We start from the raw sequence: 24,081 nt of genomic DNA, 5'->3' as shown, positions 1-24,081 counted from the left end.
TTTAATTTGATTAACTGCACATTAATATATATTACTAGATTCAGGCATATCTTCCAGTGTCACGCCACTATGATACTCTGATCCATGAAATGCCACATACCAAATATTTGCTTCTAAAACAAACGTCAATGCTTTATCGCGTGTAATGTGACTTTAAAGTTATATTAAAGACTTGATCTTTTGATCTTGTGATGTTTCCATACCAGTAGCTTTAAGCAGCTCATTAGGTAATTTAAAACTCGCTGGAAGAAATCAAGCTCTCTAAGAAAACAGTGGGTAGGCATAAGAAAATATTGCCATCTAGTGGTAACATCTTGCCTTACATTGATTCTCTAATGAAGCTCTACTATCTTATCACCACACTCTACACCTGTGCTCCTCAAACTTTTCTTCTCATGCCCTCTCCCCTTACCAGTAATAGAATGTGCCTGTGTCCCTCCCCCAGAACTGTGTTCAGGTCAGGCTGGGGCTATGGCCAGAAGCTAGCAACTGAGAGTGGGGGCTGAGGGAGTCGGAGGCCAAGAGCAAAGGCTAGTAGCTGAGCCGTAGTCAGGAGTGGAGGCCGCAGTTTGGGTCATGAGCAGAACCCGGGCAGGACCGAAGTGGAGTGGGATGATGCTCCCTTCCTACCCCCTTTTGGGGGCTGGCTCAGGACCCACTGCATGCCTGCTGATGTTGTACCCTGAGGGGGAGGAGGGAGGTGCACCCACAGTTTGCTCTACACAGAGAAACACCAGTGCTTGTTGTTTAATATGATGAAAATAAAGATGGCTTAAAATAAATAAGTGCTCAATAACTAGCTATAGACTTAAAAGATCCATTATGTGAAAAAGCTTGTATAGCCTTAATTCAGAGCCTTTGCATGCATTGTGATGCAGTATGTCATGATATGATCATATACCATTTTTCCCCACAGGATCCCAGCCTCATTCAGTGCACAGGATGAAACATGCTCTGGGGACGAATCGGGTTTGTACAGTGACGGAGATGGTCTGTAGGACCCACATTCATTTCCTGGAGAGACTGGAAGATGAATCTGTGTTACACTATAAGGATGTAATGAGGCTGGTTGGTCCCTCTCTGACGTGGAAAAGGAAGACCACCACCTAGGAAGCCGAGGGGGTGAGCCAGAAATATAAGGGCTGGAGCTGAGAGCTCAGGTAAGCCCTGGACACTTTCCCTGAGCTCTTGAAGTGGGAGGCTGGCATGCATATCAAGGAAGCAGAGGACCAACCAGGACCACTGACGACTCCCGAGCCAGAGCTACTGCAAGCCCTGCTGGAGGCTTTGCTCCCCAATGATCAAGAGGACCTGCTACCAAGCCAAGGACCTGCCCAGAGGAGGAATTAGGAAGTAGCCCAGGTGTAGCAGACCCTGGTCTGTCTGTGTCAGCATGTTGCAGTCAGAATCCCCACTGTTTGAGTCCTGGGCTGGGATGCAGTCTTTCCTCCCTCTCTCCCACCCCCGTTCCTGGGCAAAAGGCCTGTGCTTGTTGGCTCTCCACCAGAGCTAGGAGACTCAATTTGCTCAGCCTAAACATAGGCCTGAGACCCCTGAACTGTTTGCTGCCTGTCTGTGAACTAGGACCTGTGCGTATTGGCTGTTTGCTCGACCCTAGCACAGTGCCAAGAGCCCCTGGACTGGTTGTTGCCCTGCCTATTCACTTGTTCTGCCTGCTTGTGGTGAGGCAAGAAGTCTCCATATGACCCGATCCAGTACAGAAGGGAAAGGATGGTCTCATGGTTAAGATATTTGAATTCTACCCTGGAGAACTGGATTCTGTCCCTGCCTTTACCACAGTTCCCATGTGATACTAGACAGGTCACTTAACTTAAATTTAAATATCTAAAAGGAATCCTTTCTCCAACTCCCTCTCCAAAGTACTGAAAACTTGAGTTGTCTGCATGGACTGTAAGCTTATGAGCCATTTCTATGGGCTTTTTAAAAGGCCATTAAATAGATAACGTCAGTGTTATCTTGTCAAATGCTGCAAATATACTATACATCAATATTTCATTTTAAAAAGGTGCATGCACACACATGCCATGGTATAACAACAAGTTTCTGGGGTAACACTGGGAGGTCAAATAAGTGTGAATTGCCTAGAAAGAAAGCTACTTATAGCTGAAGGCTGGCAGTGGTCCTCTGAAAGGCACCAAACCAGTCACAAAGAGCAACCAACATTTCAAACCCGTTGCTTATTGCGCTGGGAGGTGGAGGAGCAATTATTCCGCTGTCATTTCCTCTGTATCCGAGGTCTAGATCAGGATTAGTCAAAAGGTCTTTGTTGATTTTGGGAATATGAAAAGTCTTGATGCCATTGATAAGGCATGTGTCTCTTGCAGTGATACGGAAGAGTATACATCCCAAGGATCTGGAGTATAGTTAGAGAATCCATACTTGTATGAAGGATCTCATCTGTTTTTGCTGCAAATAACTGTTCTCTGTCGAAGTGAAGGTTCTTCAACCTTCCCCTGGAGCTCCTTGGGGACTCCCACCATTTGAAGCCAGGAAGCCATTCTCATAATGATAAAGTTTGCAGTAGATCTTGCCAGTGTGTCCACCACATCTAAAGCCATTTGTAAAAGCTGTGAGAGCCATCTTGTATTCCTACTGTACTATTGATTTGAACACAGGTCTTTTATCATCCAGTAGATGTTCCATCAGCTCCCTTAGTCCCAAAGTAATTAATTATCAAATAATGATTAGCAAGGAAGACAGAATAATTAGCTGTGTGTAGCTGGAACGTAGAAGATTAATACATTTTCCTGCCAAACAGGGCCATGCATTTGGATTCTTTATCTTGGGAAGTGTTTCTGTATTGGGGAAGCTTTGACCTCTGCTGAGCTCCATCAACTACGAATGAATTGGGTTGCAAATGGGTGAATAAAAAGTCGGATCCCTTAACAGGAACAAAGTATTTCTTGTCCACATGCTTGTTGGTGGAAGGAGCAGACACACGTGTCTGCCATATTTTATCTGCAGCCTCCATAATAGCTTAATCTATGGGAAGTGTGATTTTGGCTCTCTGGGTTGGCTGGAGGTGGTGTTTTTCCTGAACCTTAATGAGGGGCTCCTGTTGGCTTGTGGCCACTCGCAAAAAGTTCCTGAAACTGCTTGAGATCATCTACTGGGGAGACATTCCCCGGGATGACGGCCTCATCTCGAGATAATGAAGACTCATCAGTGAGCGAGGTATCTGGGTTGTGGGGACTCATCCTCTTCTGTTATCTGACTCTCTTCCATCTCCTACTGATCAGCAGTCATCGGGGTACGAGCCTGGAATGAGCGAGGTGGTTGCCTGGCAGGCGACGTAGGTGGGGCACTAGAATGGTCCCTGGATGCTGAACGTTGGCAACATGGTGACCAGTGTCTATAGTAACATGGAGGGTACCACCATTCCATTATCCACAGAGAAGGGTGATCATAGGAATGTCCGTGTCTGTATGTGTCACAGCAGGATCTAGTTGGTGAGGAGTGACTAGAGGAGACACCTCCATGGTCTTCTCTGAAAGCAGTTCAAACTGACAGCACTGGAGACCTCGGAGATCTAACAAAACCTCAAAATGAAGGAGGTGGCAATGAAGAAATACGCCTCACTGTTCTAGTATGCAGTGCCTCTGCCTGCAGGGCAGTGCACTGTAATCGTGCACAGTAAGCATGAGGAAACCGATGTATTGGTGCCAACAAATTCAGCACCAATTATGGTAATAGCGATGTCAATGAAAAAGTCCATCCTGGGCTCTCAGATCTGATTGGCATATGGTGGACTTGGAACAGGCCTTAGCCAGCACAGGTAGTTTACTTGGCACTGATGGTGTGGAAGGGATGGAAGGATTTGTCCGTCTTGTGCTTCTTCATCGATGTCAGTATCATGGTCGGTACCGGTATCAGTGCCAGTGCTAGAGTTGTCGTGCCAATGATATTCCATACCGGGACTTCAGTTATGTGGTATGGCTGATTACTGTGCCAGAATTGTCCACCGGTGCTCACATGGGCCAATGAAGAGACAGGTAAACAGTGTATTGGTGAGACTCTCCTTTTTGGTATCAGAGAGCTCTCCCTTCTTTTCTCAGCTCTCGGAGGCTCAGAATGGGAAGAAGAGATCCCAGCCTCAGGAGGCTGAAGAGTCTTGTCAAAAAGTAGCATGCGGAACTGCAACTCCCTATCTTGGCAAGCTCATACCATCAGATACCTTCTGTCTGTATTCAGGATAAGGCTCCTTTGTTTTCTCTCTCTCTCTCTCTCTCTCTCTCTTTTTTTTTTTTTTTTTTTTTTTTAAGTGAAGCCACGGCCAGTTGGGCCCTATACCTGTTTTTTTTAAACCATAACTAATTAACTAACTATACTAAATCAAAACTACTAAGCCCAAAACAAAACAGTATTAACAACTAACTAACTGAAGAGCCTGAGGTAAAATCTCTGAGGAGAGATCTCTGTCTGCTGCTGAGGGTAGCAACAAAGGAACAGAGGGGGGTCAGGCCAAGTGCATGAAGTACAAGGAGCAAACAGCATGAAGCTGCTCATGTGTGGCCCAACCAGCTATTGCTACGGAAAACTGATCTTCGGTGCTGGGACGACCCAATACCTACAGTAGAGCAGCCACGAAGAACCACCAATTTGCATAACTTCAAATACAAAAGATGCATGCATATGGGCAACATAAACAGAATTAGCAAAGCTTTCTATAGACATTTTACTTGGGCCACTTTCAACAAGATTTGGTGCAAACATACAACACATTGCAACTAATGCTCTGCATGTTCATTTCAGAATTCAGTAACTTCACACATGGAATAGTATAAAGAAGAGGTTGGCAATAAGCGGCCTGCAGGCCAGATGCAGTTCACCAGAGTTAGCCCCTGGCAGATCACCAGACAGTTCATTTACCTGAGCAGCCACATGCATGGCAACTTGCAGCTTCTGTTGGCCACAGTTGTGCCAAGGAATTCTGTGGATGATCTTGTTGCTGCTGCTGTGCCCCATGATGGTGGTTTTTTTTTTTTTTTTTTTTTTTTTTTGGCGTGGACAGCATGTATATTCCCAAGATCTTAGGATAGCAATGGAATCCTTGAAGAAGAGAGAAGTGTCATTAGTCTTGTCTAACAACAAGACTCAGCCATTAAAGGGTAAGTGTCATACTTACTGCAGTGACCATAACCCTAGCCAAAATGTCCACAATGTCAAAGGTGGACTGCAGGGATGCTTTGGCCACCAAGTAGCCTTATGTGATAACTGTTCGTCATGTAGCCATTGCTGATCAGTTGAGGAAATCCTACTTGAAGAAGCCAGCAAATCCACAGGTGTCCACTTTTATATCCAAAGCTATCTGCATCCACAGCTCATTTTTGCAGATGCAAATTTTGTATCTGAACAGGGCTTTACTTAAATAGCCAAGAAATCTTATTGATTTGCAATTCTCCTCTGTAAGAATGCACAGGTATAGATCTTTCTGCCCACACAATCCTAACTACTTTGAGTCTCCATCCTTTTGAGGTAAACTTGAATCTACCTTGTCAGGCCCTGTCATTTACTACCATAACAATCAAGGAATCCAGGGCAGTGTGGGAATAGAACCTCTCAAATCCCTACATGGGAACAAAGTAGCAATTTCCATGTATGCAGTCACGAGAAATACGAAGGGTGGCGTACTCCACAGGGCCCTCACAGTTCAAGGAGAATATCATCAATTGTTCCTGGAAGAACCACCCTTCCAATGGGCTGTAAAATGTCCACCAGTATGCAAGTGTTGTCCAGTAGGAACTCCACCTGGATGCCAACCTCTGCAGCTTTGTGGCATAAAAGGTCCTGTATGCCTTAAAGCCTAGACTGGAAGAGGAGATGAACCAGGCCACACAGGATCGTTCAAAAATGAGGATGAAGGTTTCAGTTGAGCCAAAACCAGCTCTTGCTCATGGGAAGTGATGCCTAAGATGGAGGACTCCATCAGTTCCCCAAAAAGGACGACTGCTTATGCCTGGCTTGTGGTCAATTGATCTGGCAGGTGACTGCAGCTTTGATCAGGATGAAAAGCAAAATCTCTGTGAGGGAAGAGTATCCTGCTAACTCCAAGGCCACTCATAGGGATAGGTCATTGGTTACCAGCAGGGGCCAGGTAGGATTGCCAAATGTTTAATCCCACAAACCCAAAGACCCTTGCTCTGCACTCTGCTCTACCCCTTCTCTGAGGCTCTGCCTCTCTGTTCACTCCATCCCCTTTCCCTCACTTGCTCACTTTCATCAAGCTGGGGCAAAGGTTCGGGGTACAGGAGAGGGTGCAGGATCTGGGAGTTTGGGTATAGGAAGATTTGGGGCTTGGCACTTACCTCCCAAAAGTGACCTACACATCCCTCTGGCAGTCGCACCTAGGAGGGGGAAGAGAGGGTGTCTGCATGCTGCTGTCCTCAGGTACTGCCTCCACAGCTCCCATAGGAGGTCAGGACAGAGATGTAGTAAATTCAGAATTCACTGGTGTGGTGTCCTGTCAGATCTCCTGGTCTGTCAGTGATGACAAACATTCAGCTGCGTGTGTTTTCATACATTCCCTTGGGATATCATGCCAGCTCTGCGCAGGTAGCTAGCATGACAGACTTCAAGAGAGTGCCCAAAGACCACAGACTTAGATAAGATGTGAAGGCACCCGAGCCAGGTTTATTGTCAAAGTACTTTAATAGTTTTCTGTAGCCAGATACCCTCTGAGCCCCCATGGCTCAGTCAATAATATGGATTCACTATTGCCCCATAGGCCAGACAGAGTTAAGTCGAGATACCCCCAACATTTATAGACAGAGATAAACAATCTGTGATAGTCACCTTACGTATCACCTTACACCTTGATACGTTTGGTACCTCTCCTTGTACCTTCCCCCAAAGCATTCCTACAGTGTCCTTGTACTGTCTGGGTGGAATGTTTTTACATATTTCACATGCTTTTAGCAGTGTGAGCAGTTCTAGTGCAGAGACACACTGATTTGCAGGCAAACATCTGCTTTTGACAAGGCCTGTCTGTTACTTGTGGTATAACTCTTGCTCTCTTTGCACAAGGCTTTCTTTCTTTCTCCTACAGGGACCAAAAGGCAGAGGAGGTCTAAGGCTGTATGGTGTGCCAATGACATGGACACGTTATTTGTCCATGTAATTTGGATGCTTGCAGGCCATTACCAGAGTCAATGGTACAGGGTTTCTGTCCTTCCCAGATACCACCAGGGAACAATCAGAGGTACTCCTGCCATCCCAGGGGCTGGTCCTTGGTGAGGCAAGCAAGGTGGCCTGTTACCTGGAGCTGTCCGGAATGGTCTTGACACCTCATCCTTGATGCTAACAATAAGAGTGGATTCTCTGCCTCAGAATGAGAGTCAGCAGCGCCCTCCCAGCCCAAGAATGGTCTTCAGTCCAAGGAGGGCCACAAGGCCTGTTCAAGCAGGTGCAGTACCACCTGAGTGTGCTTCTTAAACAGTTTACAAATCAAATAGCACTCATCAAGGTGAGCTTCACTGAAACAAAGCAAGGACTGCACGTGAGAATGGCTGTTTAGGATCCCCACAAAGGAAAATGTTTAAAACCCTGGTGAGGGCATCACTGGGGAATACCCACAGACAACACTACCAATACACAATACCTGGGGCTAAGATAAAATGCAAGGTTGTGACACTACAACCACAGGCCCTGAGAGGGAACTGAAGGGGATCTGAGTAGCACCACTTCACAGTCAGGGAGGGCCACAACCATGAGCATCGCCCCTCTACAAAAATCTGTCTGGGAATGCACCTCTTAAGTGGAATTCATGTCTGCATCTATTAGATGAAGACGAGACAATCTGAACAGGCTTCTTCCTTGATGAAACTTACCCAGCCTCACCAGCCTCTCTTACTGCAACCTGCCCACAACCATTCCTAGCCCACATTCTCATATCGATCCCATGTTGCCCTTTCCCTCAAACTTCCAAATCTTCTCTGAAATCCCATTAAAAGGCCACTATGCACTCCAGGTTAAGTGTTGCCTCTGCCTCGTACCCCATCTCCTGGGCCATTTGACAGATACCTTGATTTTAAATTCTGACTATCTGCTTACCTATACATCACTGCTATTGCTCAGCACGGCAAAGCATGTTCTAGTCTGACCTGCTATTCCAGGTGAGGGCACCTCTCTTCATTAACACAGTCATCTTCTACAAGGTATTTCGGGTTACCACTGTGTGCTCTTTTTGGTGTCTGACTGTTTTGGATTTTTTAAAGGAGACTGTCATTGGTCTCACTCTGGCTCCCTAATCTTTCCCAGTAAATCAAATAGCTCCTCCAGTAAATCAAATAACAGTGCTTTAGGGTACTGTAAAATAAAGGAATGATGTGAGCCAGTGCTGCTTGGACACAGAGATCTAGCACATGCCCTTTCCAGGTGGTTTTAATGTTACTACTGATATACTTTTAACCAGACATGCCAGCCCATTGCAGCCAACACCATCACTTAAAAGGAATGGCTCATGTTTTAAAATGGACTGTATATTTCAAATTAAAAAGGGGTGTATTAACCTTCCTAAGAGTCTTACGTTCCTCCAATACTTAACTGCAGAATTCAACATCTCTTCCGTCATTGTCATGAACTGCTCTAGAAATCTGTACATTCCCTCTCTTCCAAGTCTTGGAAGTAGTGTTTGAGGAATGACTGCCCTTGTGTCTTCAAAAACTATGAATGTAAAGTGTACAGTGCTATTTTATCGTATTAACTTTAGATGTACTATTAAAATAACTGAAAAACTTACCCCCCCCCGCCCCATACTATTATATTGTAGCTATGCTGATTGCCCACTTAGAACAGAACATACTTATTTTTCTTCTGTCCTTACTTTGGAAAGCAGATAAATGTAGAACACCACCAGCACCATTAAAAGCTTTCTCCCACACAGGATCAGCATTATGCCCATCATCACCACAGTACCGGGAACTTTAGCAGCTGCTTTTGGTGGTACCATCACTGCACAGTATGCTTCTCTGCTGCCTCAATGAGGCACTCCACAATAAAAGCAACTCACCATCTGCCACATTTCTTCAAACATTCCACCTGCTCGCCTCGTGATTTCAGGAACAAAACAGTACCATCCCTCTTCAAGGATCTCATGGTGCCCTCCAGAGCAGTTTAACGCAGCAGCATCTTGCAGAACTAACAGAGCAGTGTCTGCAAGAATCCAAAGAAGTCTGAAGAGGAAGCCATCAGTTTTCCTAGTGAGCTAAGCACTTGGGTGACCATACAGGAGAGATTTAAATGCCAAACAGCTGATTAGCAGAGTGCCCAAAGTCAGCCGCATGCATTTCTACTGGCGATGCACATCCACACATGCTTCAGTGCACACAGAATTCATTCCACACCCAGATGAAAAATTTAGAGGGAACACTGCAGGCCAATGTTTCCTGTAAGCTTTGCGCTTGTGCACCCACTCAGGAGAGAGTCAAGTGTCGCCCTGCTGATTAACAGAGCACCTAGGTGTTTTGTTTCTACTGGTGGTGTAAATTCACATGTACCTCTGTATACATATTTATTCCACACATGGATAGAAAAGATGAGAGAACACATTGGAGGCCATGTGGCACAGTGGACTGAACAGTCAGGAAACCAGAGTTCGTTTCCAACTTTTCCGCAAATACGTTTTGAGATGTTTTCTACAGGGATATTACTCTGGACTGTTCTATTCCTGAGTGTACTGACTTCAGTTTTGCTCCTCCCCTCTCCCCCAAGTAGCCACCATAATCCTCATGCATATATACTCAACACAGTTACTATTTAAACTATAAGTTACTATTTAAACTTCTCTAGTTTTTTACTGAAAAAGTTTTACTATCACTACAAACTGCAGAAGGATTAGTACAGACAGGCAGCAGATCTGCTTGCAATTTTACCAGTGGGATGCCTGGCACTGAACAAAGTTAAGACAATATGGCAATTAAAATATCTGCAGCTGTTTGAAGACTTTCTATGCACTTGTGTTAGCAAGGGTGAGAGCATCTCGAGCTGACTCGCTGATGTGAAAATTTCCAGAAAACATGGTGGCAATATAACTTCATAGAAAGGAGGGACAAAACTGTCACCTTAATTCCTAAGACCTCTGTGCTAGCATTCATTAGCTAGCATTTAATTGCACTAATACAGGATTATCAATTCCTCCACATTTAAGGACTGGTCCTAAAAATTCATGATTAAAAAATAGACACAAAAATTGAGTAAGCATGTAGAGGGGGTGATTATTTGCCATCTGTTTTTGAGCCTTGAGGGATAACATGTTTTTCTTCGCAACTATGAAGGCTAGAAATGTTTTAAATGAAAGCTGAGATTCTCACAAGGGCAGCATCTGAAGAGTCAATGTTCTCCTTAAAACACAAGAGATTTTTTAAAAAATCAGAGGATATTGCAGTGCTATTATTCTAATATGTAGCTATCACTACAAAATATGTAGAAATAATTCACAGTGTGTGAGGTAAAACAAGATAAAATAAATGAGTATAAAAACGGCAGGTTGATTTATGAGAACCACATTACTTCAGAACTTGTGTACCTCACAACTCAAAACTTGAAATTTACAATCAGCGTAGGATACTTGCTGCCATACAGCAAATATTTCCTAGATTACAATCGATCTACCTCTCATACAGCAATGACCATTAATCACAAATGACTTAGGACTCTGAGAAAGTGAGTAAACATAGCTTTGGTGGCTCCCAACTTTATCACTGATTTCCAAATTAAATGTGCTAAAAAGGGAAGTAAACTGTTTTTCTAATTTGTCAATTTCTGCAAATTCAGCCTAAGATTGAAGAGCCATGAATGGTTCTTCTCATGTAGCGTCATCAGCTAAAATAAAAAAGATCTGTACTACTGACAGCAAAAGTTGTATTTATATGTGCAGAACAATTGTTTTCAATAAGCTTGCAACAAGGATAATTTATGGTAACAAACAATTCTGTTAATGCACATTAAAAAATAGAATCCAGCTTACATTTAGCTGTTCAGAAGAAAAATAGAGTAGATATAATACTACCCTGCAAAATAATTAAATGTCTAGAAAACATGACCTATGAGAGAAGACTGAAAGAATTAGGTTTGTTTAGTCTGGAAAAGATAAGGCTGAGATGGACATGATAGCTTTCAAGCACCTAAAATACTTCCTTACATTTAACACCTTATTGACATCAAAAGCTAAGTATGGTACACTTCCAGCTCACTTCAATTAGCCTCATTAGCACCAACACTACAATTGACAGGTACTTTTTCTCCACCCTTCTCTCCCTTCTTCTGTAATCAATTCTGAGAGTTCTCCGTTTTTCTCCATTCAAGCTCATGTGAAGGAGTGGGTTTTGCCCACAAAAGCTCATGATATATATTTGTTAGTCTCTTAGGTGCCACAGTACTGCTTGGTTTTAACATTACAAACTACCACAGCTATCCCTCTGAGGGCTATAAACCCATTGGTGCATGCTGTAGCATCCACACAGAGGAGTTAAGTACATTATTTTCATGTATCCTGCCATTCACAACCTTGTCCAAATCTCAGGGTAGCAAAGCCAGAAGATAAGAATCAGACTAAAATTGTTCTTTGATGCCATTTTCACATAGCCACTTTTCTGATTAAATCTACACTTAGGACATATTTACAAAGATAACAAATCCCCTACTTCTACCTATGTACTTTTTATACATACAACCAGGCAACCCCCTAACCGCAAACAAATTATTTCCAGTAACCATGCAGCATACCTCCCTCATAATCATCCCTGGTGTCAACTCTGTCCAACATCTACATGAGCAATTTCATCACTGGACCCAACCACATCAGCCACCAAATGAGAGGTTCATTTAACTGCACATCCACTAATGTGATCTGTGCCATCCAATGCAAGCAATGCCCCTCTGCCACGTATACTGGCCAAACTGGATAGTCTCTACGGGAAAGAATTAACGGACAAATCAGATATCCGGAAAAGCAACACATGGAAATTTGTTGGAGAACACTTTAACCTGTCTGGGAACTCATTAATTAATATCAAAATCACCGTGTTGTTTCAGGCCAATTCCACCAGCCAAATACACAGGGAAGCATTGGAATTTAACTTCATTTACAGGTTTGGGACCCATCACAAAGGTATGGATAAAGACATTATTTGGCTAGCACACTACCTTCCACATCCTAGTGACTTGCACCTTCTCTAGCAACTTCATTTAACATAAACACTCTAATTCACTATTTTCCTCCTTCCTTCTACACCCTCATCCCCTATTTATTTTGGAACAGGACTTTTAAATAATCCATTCATCTGAAGAAGTGGGTTGTACCCACGAAAGCTCATGATACTATCTACATGTTTTGTTAGTCTTTAAGGTGCTGCTAGACTATTCATTGTTTAAGTTTTATGAGTTGGTTGTGTGTAAGTGCATAGAACAGATGCAAAGGTTAATTTCATGGACACAAATTTCTTTTCCCAGGATTTCAGAACTGTAAAAATTTGTCTTCTCACTCAGCCTTCTTGTATTGGTTAACAGCTTGACCAATCTGATTAGCTTCTATAATGAGGTAACTGGCTCTGTGGATATGATATACCTTGACTTTAGCAAAGCTTTTGATACTGCCTCCCACAATATTCTTGCCAGCAAGTTAAGGGAATATGGATTGGATAAATGGACTGAAAGATGGATAGAAAGCTGGCTAGACTGTCGGGCCCAACAGGTAGTGATCAACAGCTCAATGTCAGGTTGGCAGCTGGTTTCTAGCGGAGTGCCCCAAGGATCTGTTCTTGGATCGGTTTTGTTCAACATCTTTATTAATGATCTGAATGAGGGGATAGATCGCACCTTCAGCAAGTTCACAGATGACACTAAGCTAGGGGGAGAGGAAGATATGCTGGAGGGCAGGGATAGGGTCCAGAGTGACCTGGACAGATTAGAGGATTGGGCCAAAAGAAATCTGATGAGGTTTAACAAACACAAGTGTAGAGTCCTGCACTTGGGATGAAAGAATCCCATGCATTGTTACAGGCTGGGGACTGAATGGCTAAGTAGCAGTTCTGCAGAAAAGGACCTGGGGATTACAGTGGATGAGAAGCTGGATATGAGTCAACAGCATGCCCTTGTAGCCAAGAATGCTAATGGCATACTAGGGTGCATTAGGAGGAGCATTGCCAGCAGATCCAGAGAAGTGATTATTCCCTTTTATTTGGCTCTGTTGAACATCTGGAATATTGTATCTTGTTCTGGGCCCCCCACTATAGAAAGGATGTGGACGCATTGGAGAGGGTCCAGCGGAAGGCGACCAAAATGATCAGGGGGCTGGAGCGCATGACATATGAAGAGAGACTGAGGGAGTTGGGTCTGTTTAGTCTGCAGAAGAGAAGAGTGAGGGGGGATTTGATAGCAGCCTTCAAATTCCTGAAGTGAGGTTCCAAAGAGGATGGAAAAAGACTGTACACAGTAGTGACGGATCGCAGAACAAGGAGCAATGGTCTCAAGTTACAGTGGGAGAGGTCTAGGTTGGATATTAGGAATAACTATTTCACTAGGAGGGTGGTGAAGCACTGGAATGGGTTATCTAGGGAGGTGGTGGAATCTCCATCCCTAGAGGTTTTAAAACTCGACTTGACAAAGCCCTGGCTGGGTTGATTTAGTTGGGATTGGTCCTGACTTGGGCAGGGGGGTGGACTTGATGACCTCCTGAGGTCTCCTCTAGCTCTATGATTATATGAACAGCTTAACTATACTATACTTAGTAGCTTTCATGGGACGTCAGAGGGAGAGAGAGTTTCTCTCAAGAAACTAGAACCAATCTAATGAAGAGACTGGCACACTGGTATGAACCGTACACTCTACTCAATGGGAACCTTTTCACAAAGCAGAATATGTAAGTACTTGTCCAGTGTCCTTCTAAGGCAGACTGCTGTGTTTTGTACTAACTGTAGCTGTGACAAAATGTGGCTTCCTTCCTAAATATGAAATGTGACAAGTAAGCCAGGACACAAACACAGAGGTTAGGTAAGTATCAGACAGAATGAGAAATAATCTTGCGCCATAGTTGAAAGCGACTGTTTAGACATCCAGTAGCATTAAGGACCACAGGTCTTACAGCATAAGGGCAAAAAGGTCATGGGTGATAGGTATGAGAGAAGTACCATCAGCTGTATAAGCTCAATGTTAGCCATCTGCTTTTCATCCAGGTAATAAGACTTCAACATTGATACATCAGCATGTGTGGTATCACTAACTCTCCCAATAGCTTCACACAGATGTTGAATAAGATAAGGAGAACACAGTTCTGTGGGACTCTGTAGGCAAGCACTTTGGAGGTGAACGAACAGTCATTTACGATTCACTAGACTCTGCTTGGATCCCTTTTTTCAAACCATTTCAGAATGTTTCCATTCAACTCCTTGAAGACAGGATGCTACATTTGGTAACCTTTGGTATCAAATACCATCAAAGTCCAGGAAGGTTAAGCATGGATGTTAATTCATTTACATAGATAAGTCATCCAAAGTAATACAAGTGCTGCCTCTGTACCATGCCCCATCCTGATGTGTAATTCTGGGATCTTAGAGACTGACAGCAGACATATGACTGTGGAGATTATCTACTATCTTCTTGAATTGCTTAGAAAATGGAGATTAAACACAGGTGATAATTTAAGAAAGTTTCTTTAGCATAGGACAAACTATTGCATCTTTTTTATGGCTTATAGATTTTCCTTAAAAAAGTATTAGTAGTGGTTTAATAAGGGTCCCAAACAGTGTTCCCTGTAAACTGAGCACTTGGGCAGCCATCCAGGAGAGATTTAAATGCCACCCAGTTGATTAGCAGAATACCAAAAGCTGCCAGCATGTTTCTACTGGTGGTGCATAACTATACATGCATTGGTGCACATGAAATATATTCCACACATGTATGGAAAAAGTCAGAGGGAACATTGGTCCCAGTTGTTCTAATTAATTTTGTCATCCAAGAAAAGTATGGGGGTCAATTACAAAAGATACGTCAACTGACATCAATATTCCATGATTTCTAGTTGTGTGAATTGGCTGAATTCTTGAGAGGAGTGTTTTGTGTTGCTGTTCATGGGTTCTGCTTGTTGGTTTTGGTGATATATATTACAGAATCGCTGCAGATGATCTTTATATTTTGGAGCAAATCAAAAGTAGTCTGGCTTTATGAAGCAATTTACACTCCCATAAAGTGCTTCAGGGGACTTAGCTATTTGCTAAAGCAGTGAATTCCATCTTTTTTGCCTCTTTGGTCAGAAGGCTGTTGGATGACTATTCAAGTGAAGAGATAAGCCCAGAGGATTCCAGTATAAATACAAAAAAGGATGTTACATTATACTTTTCCCACAAATCTCAGAATATTTTTAGTATACTTACTCTGGCTACCGAACATGTGAAAACTGATAACTAACAGTTTACTGCTAACTTTATGCTTAAATTACGTGTTAACATTAGTGATGATCAATATGGCAGCATGGAAGCTATACAGCAAACAAGGTACACCAATCAGCACAGAAACATACATCTAACAGTTTAAACTCATCACAGTCTAAAAACAAAAAAGGACACAGTCACATTTTTAATAGTTTATTAACACTTTAGGCTTTGTAATACCCTTAGAACCTTTATAATAAATGTTGCTTACCGATGTTATCCTTTCCCATTTGGCAAAGGCCTATTCCCCCCCCCCCCCCCCCCGCCCCCCGAGGCACTCTAATAGAGTTCAAGCTAGTGTTTTGTTGATTTATCTCCTGTATGTGCATCCGCATCAATCATAGCAGGAACATGCAAGACTGACTGACAGCAGTTGTCAACTGCTTTTAGAGAAGTAGTTGGAATGCACAAAGATTGCACATTGGTGCAGGTTTTAAGATTTTTTTTTAACATATGCCCATAAAGTGGGCTAATTTATTTATTATAGTAATTTTCAAGTAGTTTAAATTTGGGGTCTAAATTACTACAGAAACATACTAAAAGAAATAAGTATTTTCTATTTAGCAGAATTTCAGAAGTGTTATACATTTTTAAAGTGCTGTATTCATAAAAATACTTGACATACGGTACTACATCTCTAAGATCAAGAGATTTCTGTTAACATCTTGCCCTAAAGGGCAAACAAAAATGCAATCTGTATTCTCCATTAAACTAAAAATGTTGGGAAAATTGTGCATTTAACTTCATACATGACTTTATGGCCTTTATCATTTAACCATACTCTCACTATTAGCAGTGGAGATATTTCCCCATGCTGACATACACAAGTAAGTAGGCACACAAAGTAAGAAGTTCTAACCATTTCTGGAACAGACAAACAATTTAATCCATATTACATAATTCACTGAATACAGTTGATCTCATCCAAAGACACTCCTGAGAGCAAAATAAATTTTAGCATTACATTTTATATACAGCTATGAAGGATACCGGAAACCAAAAGAGTCTCCTTATATCAGGAGCACCTCATGTTATGTATATTAGTTATGGTGCCTGTGTGCACTTTTAGTCTGCACATATTACTCCAACCATACCAATTTCCATCTACTTCATATTTATAAAAAAAATCATATTAATCAGCTAGCTGATTTTATAATCATTTTATCTCAATACATGTATCCTTTCCCATTCTAAAGTACTGATGCCAAACATCCAACAAAAATTGACTGTATTAAGAAATGACTTTTTCTGCTCTAACAATGCTGAAAATGCTGGGCATTATTACAATTCTTTACATAAACTAGTATATGATTGCTTTGTTTGAAGCAAACTACATCCTGCACACTATAGCTTTTTTTTAGTTTACATGTTGTCAGCTTTCCTTTAAGAAACAGGTTTATACAGTCAGATATATCACCATTTTGACAGAGCATAAGTTGGAGAATTGTATTGGTTTCTGAACCAAGGAAAACAAAATAATCAAGGTTTCAGAATGTTTTTTCTAGTCATTAACCTGAAAGGAGGCTTGAATGCAGATACTGGAACATACAAATGGATACATCTGTACTTGCATGCGTTTAAGTGAAAAGGTAAGTAATATTTGTATTTTCTTTGTTGTCTTCCTTGTACATATGCAAGATTTTTTTTCATAGAAGTTTACTACAGACAGCAATGACAAATCATGATGTAAGTATATTAGTTCATTAAAAATCACTAGAAATCAAAGGCAATGAAGATAATGAGTGTTTTTCCTAGATAATTTTTCTCAGCTAAACAATGTGTGTACACACAAGGTCTAACACACTTAGCTGCACCACATCAAGTCAAGTTGTCCAAGTACATGCACAATTTTGCATACAGAAGTATCTCTTTTCCAGAATTTGTCAGTTTACAAGTAATTTCCTGTGCTAGATTATGCTGAGTCAGAATTATGGATATATTTTGTTTCAATACTACTATCTACTTGGTTTATGACCTGTATATCAGAAATGAGACAAGACATAAGATTAAGTGCAGGGAAGCATTTCAGACCCAATAAATGCATTCTTTAAAACTTAGATACACATGATTAATAGCACAGGTAAATTTGCTAAGAGTTGCATGAAAAGTTTGTGTTTTTTCTTTTAACTTTTGGAAGTTAAATAATTGGAGGCTTGGTCAGCAAATATCAACTCTAATGCATCATGGAAATTCATTATGGGTATTTGAATAGAAAAAAATGTATTTAAGAATCAGTTAAAATGGAGTTGCAAAGAGAACTGAAAGATTAGAAAACGTGAATGATTTACCCTTTCTGAAACCAAAGGAAAATTTGCCCCGTTAGACACCCAACAAACGCAAAGATGCAACAGAAGGTTGACTGTAATACACCCAGACAATCCAAGTAAATATTTAAATACCAGAAACTTCAAACATTTGTCTCCCAATATTTATACCTGCTGGATACCCAAATTATTTCTAGGTCTCAAAATAAATTTGATAATTAGCTTTTCTATAGCTGAAAGCAGCTATAAAACTATTCAGCACTTCATAAATCGAATGGGAATACGTTTTCTCAAGCTTCAAATACAACAGTCTAAGCCAAAAACTTAAAGTAAATTGGAAAACATCCATTTCTTACAAATAGCAAATTACCATGAACAATAAACTTGTTAGGAATCCCTCTAAAAGTATGACACACACGACAGGCTACCCAGCAGAAAATCTGTTAATTTTATTTCTGTTTTAATGTTAAATACCATGGGACAGGATTGTAAGGATGAAAAATTGCCAGTAACTGCCTCACAAGGGATAAGAGAGAAATTCTGCCATGATATTAGCAAAATAAGGTAAAGGAGTAAATTTACAGTTAAGAGGCACCATTTCCCGCAGAAAACCTCTTGTCATATTCCTGAATGAATGGGATTAACAATCTAATGAATCATTTTTCAAGAGGTAACAGCAACAGATAAAATTTTAAAGGATTATTAAAATAACATTTACAAGACTCTGAACAATTTTTGAACTCTTATTAAAACCACAGAAAGAAAGAACGCTTCTTTATTTATGAATTTTCATAAAGGACTGAATGTGCAACTCACACCTGCTATTGATGATTTAATGTACAATTTTTGTCCAGTAGCCGAACAGTTTGTCTTTTTTTAAAATTGTGTTTTCTAACCGTGAGAGATCATTAAAGGCAAAGCCTGTATGATGCTGTACACAAAAATGGTCACTTGGGCCATACTACCAATGAAGTGGTAGGTAAACAAATTTTTCTGGCCAAGGGAAAAAAAGGAAGCCGCATTCTGCATGCTTCGCTCTACAAGATGAATTTCCCTAGAAAGAATCCAATGAAAATGGCTGCAATTACAACAAGAAGCGAAGGAAGAGGATTGGAACCATTATCTCTGAGGGTCAAGGCTGTGGGTGATCCAGATTTATCGGAGTGTGCAACCTTTCTGAACCTCAAGTTATCCTCCTGAAAAGAAAACATGGAAGAAATTCATGAATGTGCAATCATAGTCCTTTGGAAATATAACCATGAGACTGAATCCCTCTGCTAAGTATTTAAATAACGTAATACAAAAATCATTTTAGAAGAGTAGCTGTACTATTACTTTTTAAATTGAAAAAAAAATTAAGATACTGAAAGATTAAAAATAAATTCACACTAACTCAAGTCATTATTTCTCTTTTTTAGTACCTAATACACATGCATTCCATACTGCTTCTGCATACAACTATAATTATGGGGGCAAAAACTCTTATCTTGCACACTGAAAAAATTAATCTTTTATTTACACAAAAATTTAAAGTAAATGAAACAACTCACCTATGGGTAATTTTTTGTATTGTGTGGTTTGTCTCCCACTGTACTCTGATATCACAACTACAGTTTAGGATTTAGCTTTATTTCAGATTTATTTATAAATTAAAGTGCTATTCCAATAAAGGAACGTCTATATACCCAAACAGCTACAACAATATGTAACTTATCAGTACACAGTTACAGCTATGGAAGTAATACTACTACAAAAAGCAACACCACCCTGAACACAACTAGTAAGTGAATAATTAAGTGATCTTGTAAGCTAAAATTCTCTGATCTACAATCTGCATTGGTTCTCAGCTACATGTCACTGAGTATCTAATAAATAGACCCAAAATTACGTGAAAACAGGTAATAGTGAGTTTTTAGGAAAAGCTGTGAATAATCCCTCCCTCTCCCCGCAGCAAGGAGACTGGGATGGTGCTCCAGTCTCCCTCTCCCTCTCTCCCACCCACCCACCCACCACTGCAAGGTTGGAGTGCCAGTGCTGGCTTCCCTCTGGGGAGCAGGGTGGGGTGGAGGGGGCATGCAAGCCTCCCTGCCAGATCCAGCTTGTGGGGAAAAAGTGGAGCCAGAAGCCATTCCCCCTCCCCTGGCTGGGGAAACAGCAATGCACAGACATGATGCTGCCTTGAGGCTTTCCCCACTTCTCCCATTGGCTGGAATGTGGCCAATGGGAGCAGTCAGAGGCCATGCCTGGGACGTGGTGTCTGGGAGCGGAGGGGGTGCAAAGTCAGATAAGTTCCCCCCCCTTGCCCCTCAGGCTCAGAACCTGCATCCCCCTACTCTTCTCATCCAGCTCTGCTAAGACCTCAGACCTACAGCTCACTCCTGCACCCTACCCCTGGCCTGCTCCTGCACCCCATCTCCCATTGAGACCTCACCCCCTCACACATCCCACCTCCCACTCAAATCCTGCACCCCCACTCACTGGCAACCCTGTCCTGTACACTGAACCCCTTATTTCTTACCCCACCCCAGAGCCTGGGGGTGGGGGTTTCCACAAAATCCACTACAGCCATAACCCCACAAGAGTAAAACTGGTCAATGGGAATCCCTGAACCTCAGCCCTTCCTGTCCTTCCCCTTCCCTCTGTGGGGCTGGAGCACTAGTGATGTGTCTCAGTTGGAGGCTATATAAGTGAGGGTTGGGGGTATCTGAAGGGGGTTTTTTGCTTCTCATTTGTGTGGTTCCCAACTGATTGTTCTGTGGGTCAGTGTTCCCCAATTCAAAAAAGCCATAACAAAGAAAACATTGAAACCTTTTGTGTTGGACATAAATAATTTTTTACTTAGTTTCTCAAACTTCATTTTAAATAAACATTAAAAAGTTAAGAACATAATCTGTTTAATAATTTAAATTAATATTTCCTTTCTTACTGGTTAAGTTAAACTATTCTCCCTAACTGCAGCACTGGCAACATTGCTCGGGTGTAATTATATAATTAAAAGCGAGTTTCCATTAGCAACTGATGGTCCATGGAAAAGTTTGCATTGAGCCAGGTGGGCCATGGGCCAAAAAGTTTGCGAAACACTATCTTAGGAGAACAAAAATAATTATACAGCAGATGATCCCTATTATACGGGCAGTTGTACCTACCTTCCACCACTGGCTTTGTTAATTCTCAGAAGCATTTTCCCTTTTTAAGTTTTATGCAGATAAAAACTGAAGTTAAGTTTTATCTGCAGGCACATATATAAATCCATGCCTTTTAATCATCTGTTTGGGTGTAACTCATTTTAATATGAAACATTAAAACAGAACTTACTCTCAGGTGTCGATTTTCATCTGACAGTTTCATAATATCAGCCTGAAGTCTTTTGCACTCTTCCATTAGTTTCCTTGTTTCAGTATCATTAAGAGACACACTATGTGGTTTTGGCATCGGTCCATCCTGTTTAGCTGTATTCAGGACTGGGGCAGATTTACTTGCTTCTATATCGTTCTGAAAATATTAAGAATACCCTGAGAATTTTAATTTTCTGCAGCCAAAGAAAAATTTAGAACTTAAAAAATGAAAAAATTAAACTACTACTACCACAATATATTTCAAATGAAGTTCATATCTGAGGTCATCTAAAAACAGCATGGTTTTTGTGCTTTCAAGTTTTCAATACTAATGTGTAGGAGCATTAAAAAAAAATGGGTAGGAGCATTAAAAAAAACACAGCAATGTTTGCTTTAAGCACTAGTGCCATTGAGAAAATAAGTCAGTACTTATATCTGAGTTAACACTGACCTAATAGAAATCCAAATGATTATGTAAATATGATCTACCATTTTAATATAAAGGGACAAGAAAAAAATGTGATAGGAAACAATGTAAAGTAGCTAAAATTACGAAGATGAAATCCAAAACACAGAAGTTCTGTTATTGACTGAGGTATGACTAAGAAAAAAAAATATTTTACACTTTGAGTGCTTCTAATGCAAGAAGTTCAAAGCACCTAAATACTGATTAAACCTCACAGCATCTCTCCAAGGATGAATTCCAATCATTTTAAATATGGGAGAACAGAAGCAATGAGTGTAAGTGATTGTCTAAGATCACGCAACAAAACTAACAAAGCTGGAAATAGAATCTAGGAATCTAGATTCCCACATCCCTGCTTAAGACATTAAACAGGACTATGTAGCACTTTAAAGACTAACAAGATGGTTTATTAGGTGATGAGCTTTCATGGGCCAGACCCACTTCCTCAGATCAAATAGTGGAAGAAAATTGGCACAACCATATATACCAAAGAATACAATAAAAAAAATGAACACATTTTGGTATACAGGCAGTCCCCGGGTTACGTACAAGATAAGAACAAACCTACAGTCCCTAAGTTGAATCTGTATGTAAGTCGGAAATGGCATCAGCCGCTGCTGAAACTGATCAGTTTCAACAGCCGCTGAATCTGGACACCAGTTCCACTTACATACAGATTCAAGGTAAGAACACCAGCTGTCCCCAAGTCAGCTGCTGCTGAAACTGATCAGCAGCTGATTCCAGGAAGTCCAGGGCAGAGCAACTCTGCCTCGGGCTTCCTGTAGTCAGCGCTGGTCAGTTTCAGCAGCGGCTAACTTGGAGACGCCTGGGGTAGAGCAGCTCAGGTGCTGCTGGCTTGGTCCAGTAGCGTGGCCGCTCCTCGGAGCTACTGGACCAACCCAGCAGCACCCCAGCTGCTCTGCCCCAGGCATCCTGATTCAGCCACTGCTGAAACTGATCAGCAGCTGAATCAGGATGCCTGGGGCAGAGCAGCTGGGGTGCTGCCGGGTTGGTCCAGTAGCGCCAAGGAGCGGTGCTGCGGGACCAACCGGCAGTGCCCCACCTGCTCTACCACAGGCCCCCGGCTTTGCTCCACGTCTCCCTGGTCTGCTGGGGGGGCACTAGCTGCGTCCCCCCCCCCCCCCCAGCAGACCAGGGAGACGTGGAGCAAAGCTGCGGAGGACCCGAGCCGAACCATGGCGTTTCCAGATCAGCGCCGCGGTCCGGCCCGGGTCCTCCGCGGCTTTGCTCAGCGTCTCCCTGGTCTGCAGACCAGGGAGACACTGAGCAAAGCCGCGGAGGACCCGGGAGGACCCGCGGCTTCCAGATCAGCTGAAAGCGCTGCGGGTCCGGCCCGGGTCCTCCGCTGCTCTGCTCAGCGTCTCCCTGGTCTCCCTGGTCCCAGCGTCTCCCTGGGGCCGGACCCGCGCCGCTTCCAGCTGATCTGAAAGCAGCGCTGGTCCAGCCGGGTGCTCCGCCGCTCTGTTCAGCGTCTCCCTGGTCTGCAGATAAGAAGGGGTCTGCAGACCAGGGAGACGCTGAACAAAGCGGCGAAGCACCGGGGGCCAGACCCGCGGCTGCTTCCAGATCAGCTGCAAGCGGCGCGGGTCCGGCTGGGGAGACACTGAACAGAGCGGACCAGGGAGACGCTGAACAGAGCGGCGGAGCGCCCGGCCGGACCCGCGCCGCTTCCAGCTGATCTGGAAGCGGCCGCGGGTCTGGCCCCCGGTGCTCCGCCGCTTTGCTCCCGTCTCCCTGGTCTGCTAGCTCCGCCAGCAGACCAGGGAGACAGGGAGCAGCTTTTCTCACCCCGGAGAAGGCGGGCGGCGGGACCAGACGTCCCGCCGCTCGAGTCCTCCGGGGCGAGAAATCCCCGTTCGTAACTGCGGATCCGACATAAGTCGGATCCGCGTAACTCGGGGACTGCCTGTATATGGTTGCGCCAATTTTCTTCCACTATTTGATCTGAGGAAGTGGGTCTGGCCCACAAAAGCTAACCACCTTGTTAGTCTTTAAAGTGCTACATAGTCCTGTTTTTGTTAAAGCTACACCAGACTAACATGGCTACATTTCTATCACTAAGACATTAAACCATCTCCAGTGGGCATTAAAAATACTATTTCTTGTAGTAATGGCCTGAATTAACTATATAGTTAAATTGATTTATAAAAACAATCACATGCTAGCACCTCTGGAGATAATGGTAATTATCACAGTTAATGATGCTAACACAACTGTATTTTTTCCTGGTTACCTATGCAGTTACTTTTACAGAAGTTACCACTCTATTGCACTTCTTCAAATAGCAAGTAAGTAGTCTGAAAGTTAAATATCAAATCAAAGAAAGATTATATAAATAAAATTGTTTAAAACTTATTGTGACAAGTATGTAAAAACAGAAGGTATCTTGATTTCAATATGCAGAAAAAAAACAAAGTTCTTGGTCATTATACTTCCTTAGCAATAATTCAAGCTGCTATTGGTCATCTCATTATACCTGCTTACATTTTACAACACATTCTACTGTATGATCATAATGAACCTAAGGACCAAATCCTGCTGTCTTACATAAG

The 24,081-nt window shown here is 42.3% G+C and overlaps 1 protein-coding gene across 2 annotated transcripts in view; it reads right to left on the bottom strand.

Annotated features, from left to right (window-relative positions):
* Positions 1–18,132: 18,132 nt before the first annotated feature.
* VAPA (VAMP associated protein A) overlaps positions 18,133–24,081 on the bottom strand; it is a 49,654-nt gene continuing 43,705 nt past the window's right edge. For both annotated transcript variants that reach the window (XM_075920981.1, XM_075920982.1), the window contains 2 exons: positions 21,023–21,199; positions 18,133–18,903 (listed from right to left, as the gene is read on the bottom strand). In XM_075920981.1, the coding sequence (XP_075777096.1) occupies positions 18,745–18,903; positions 21,023–21,199 (336 nt within the window). In that variant the 3' untranslated portion in view covers positions 18,133–18,744. The remainder of the gene's footprint in view (positions 18,904–21,022; positions 21,200–24,081) is intronic.

This window comes from Pelodiscus sinensis, chromosome 2 (genome assembly GCF_049634645.1).
Source record: "Pelodiscus sinensis isolate JC-2024 chromosome 2, ASM4963464v1, whole genome shotgun sequence".
NCBI classification, from domain to species: Eukaryota; Metazoa; Chordata; order Testudines; family Trionychidae; genus Pelodiscus; species Pelodiscus sinensis.
The sequence above is the reverse complement of the archived record's forward strand: the minus strand, read 5'-3'. Positions and strand labels throughout refer to the sequence as shown.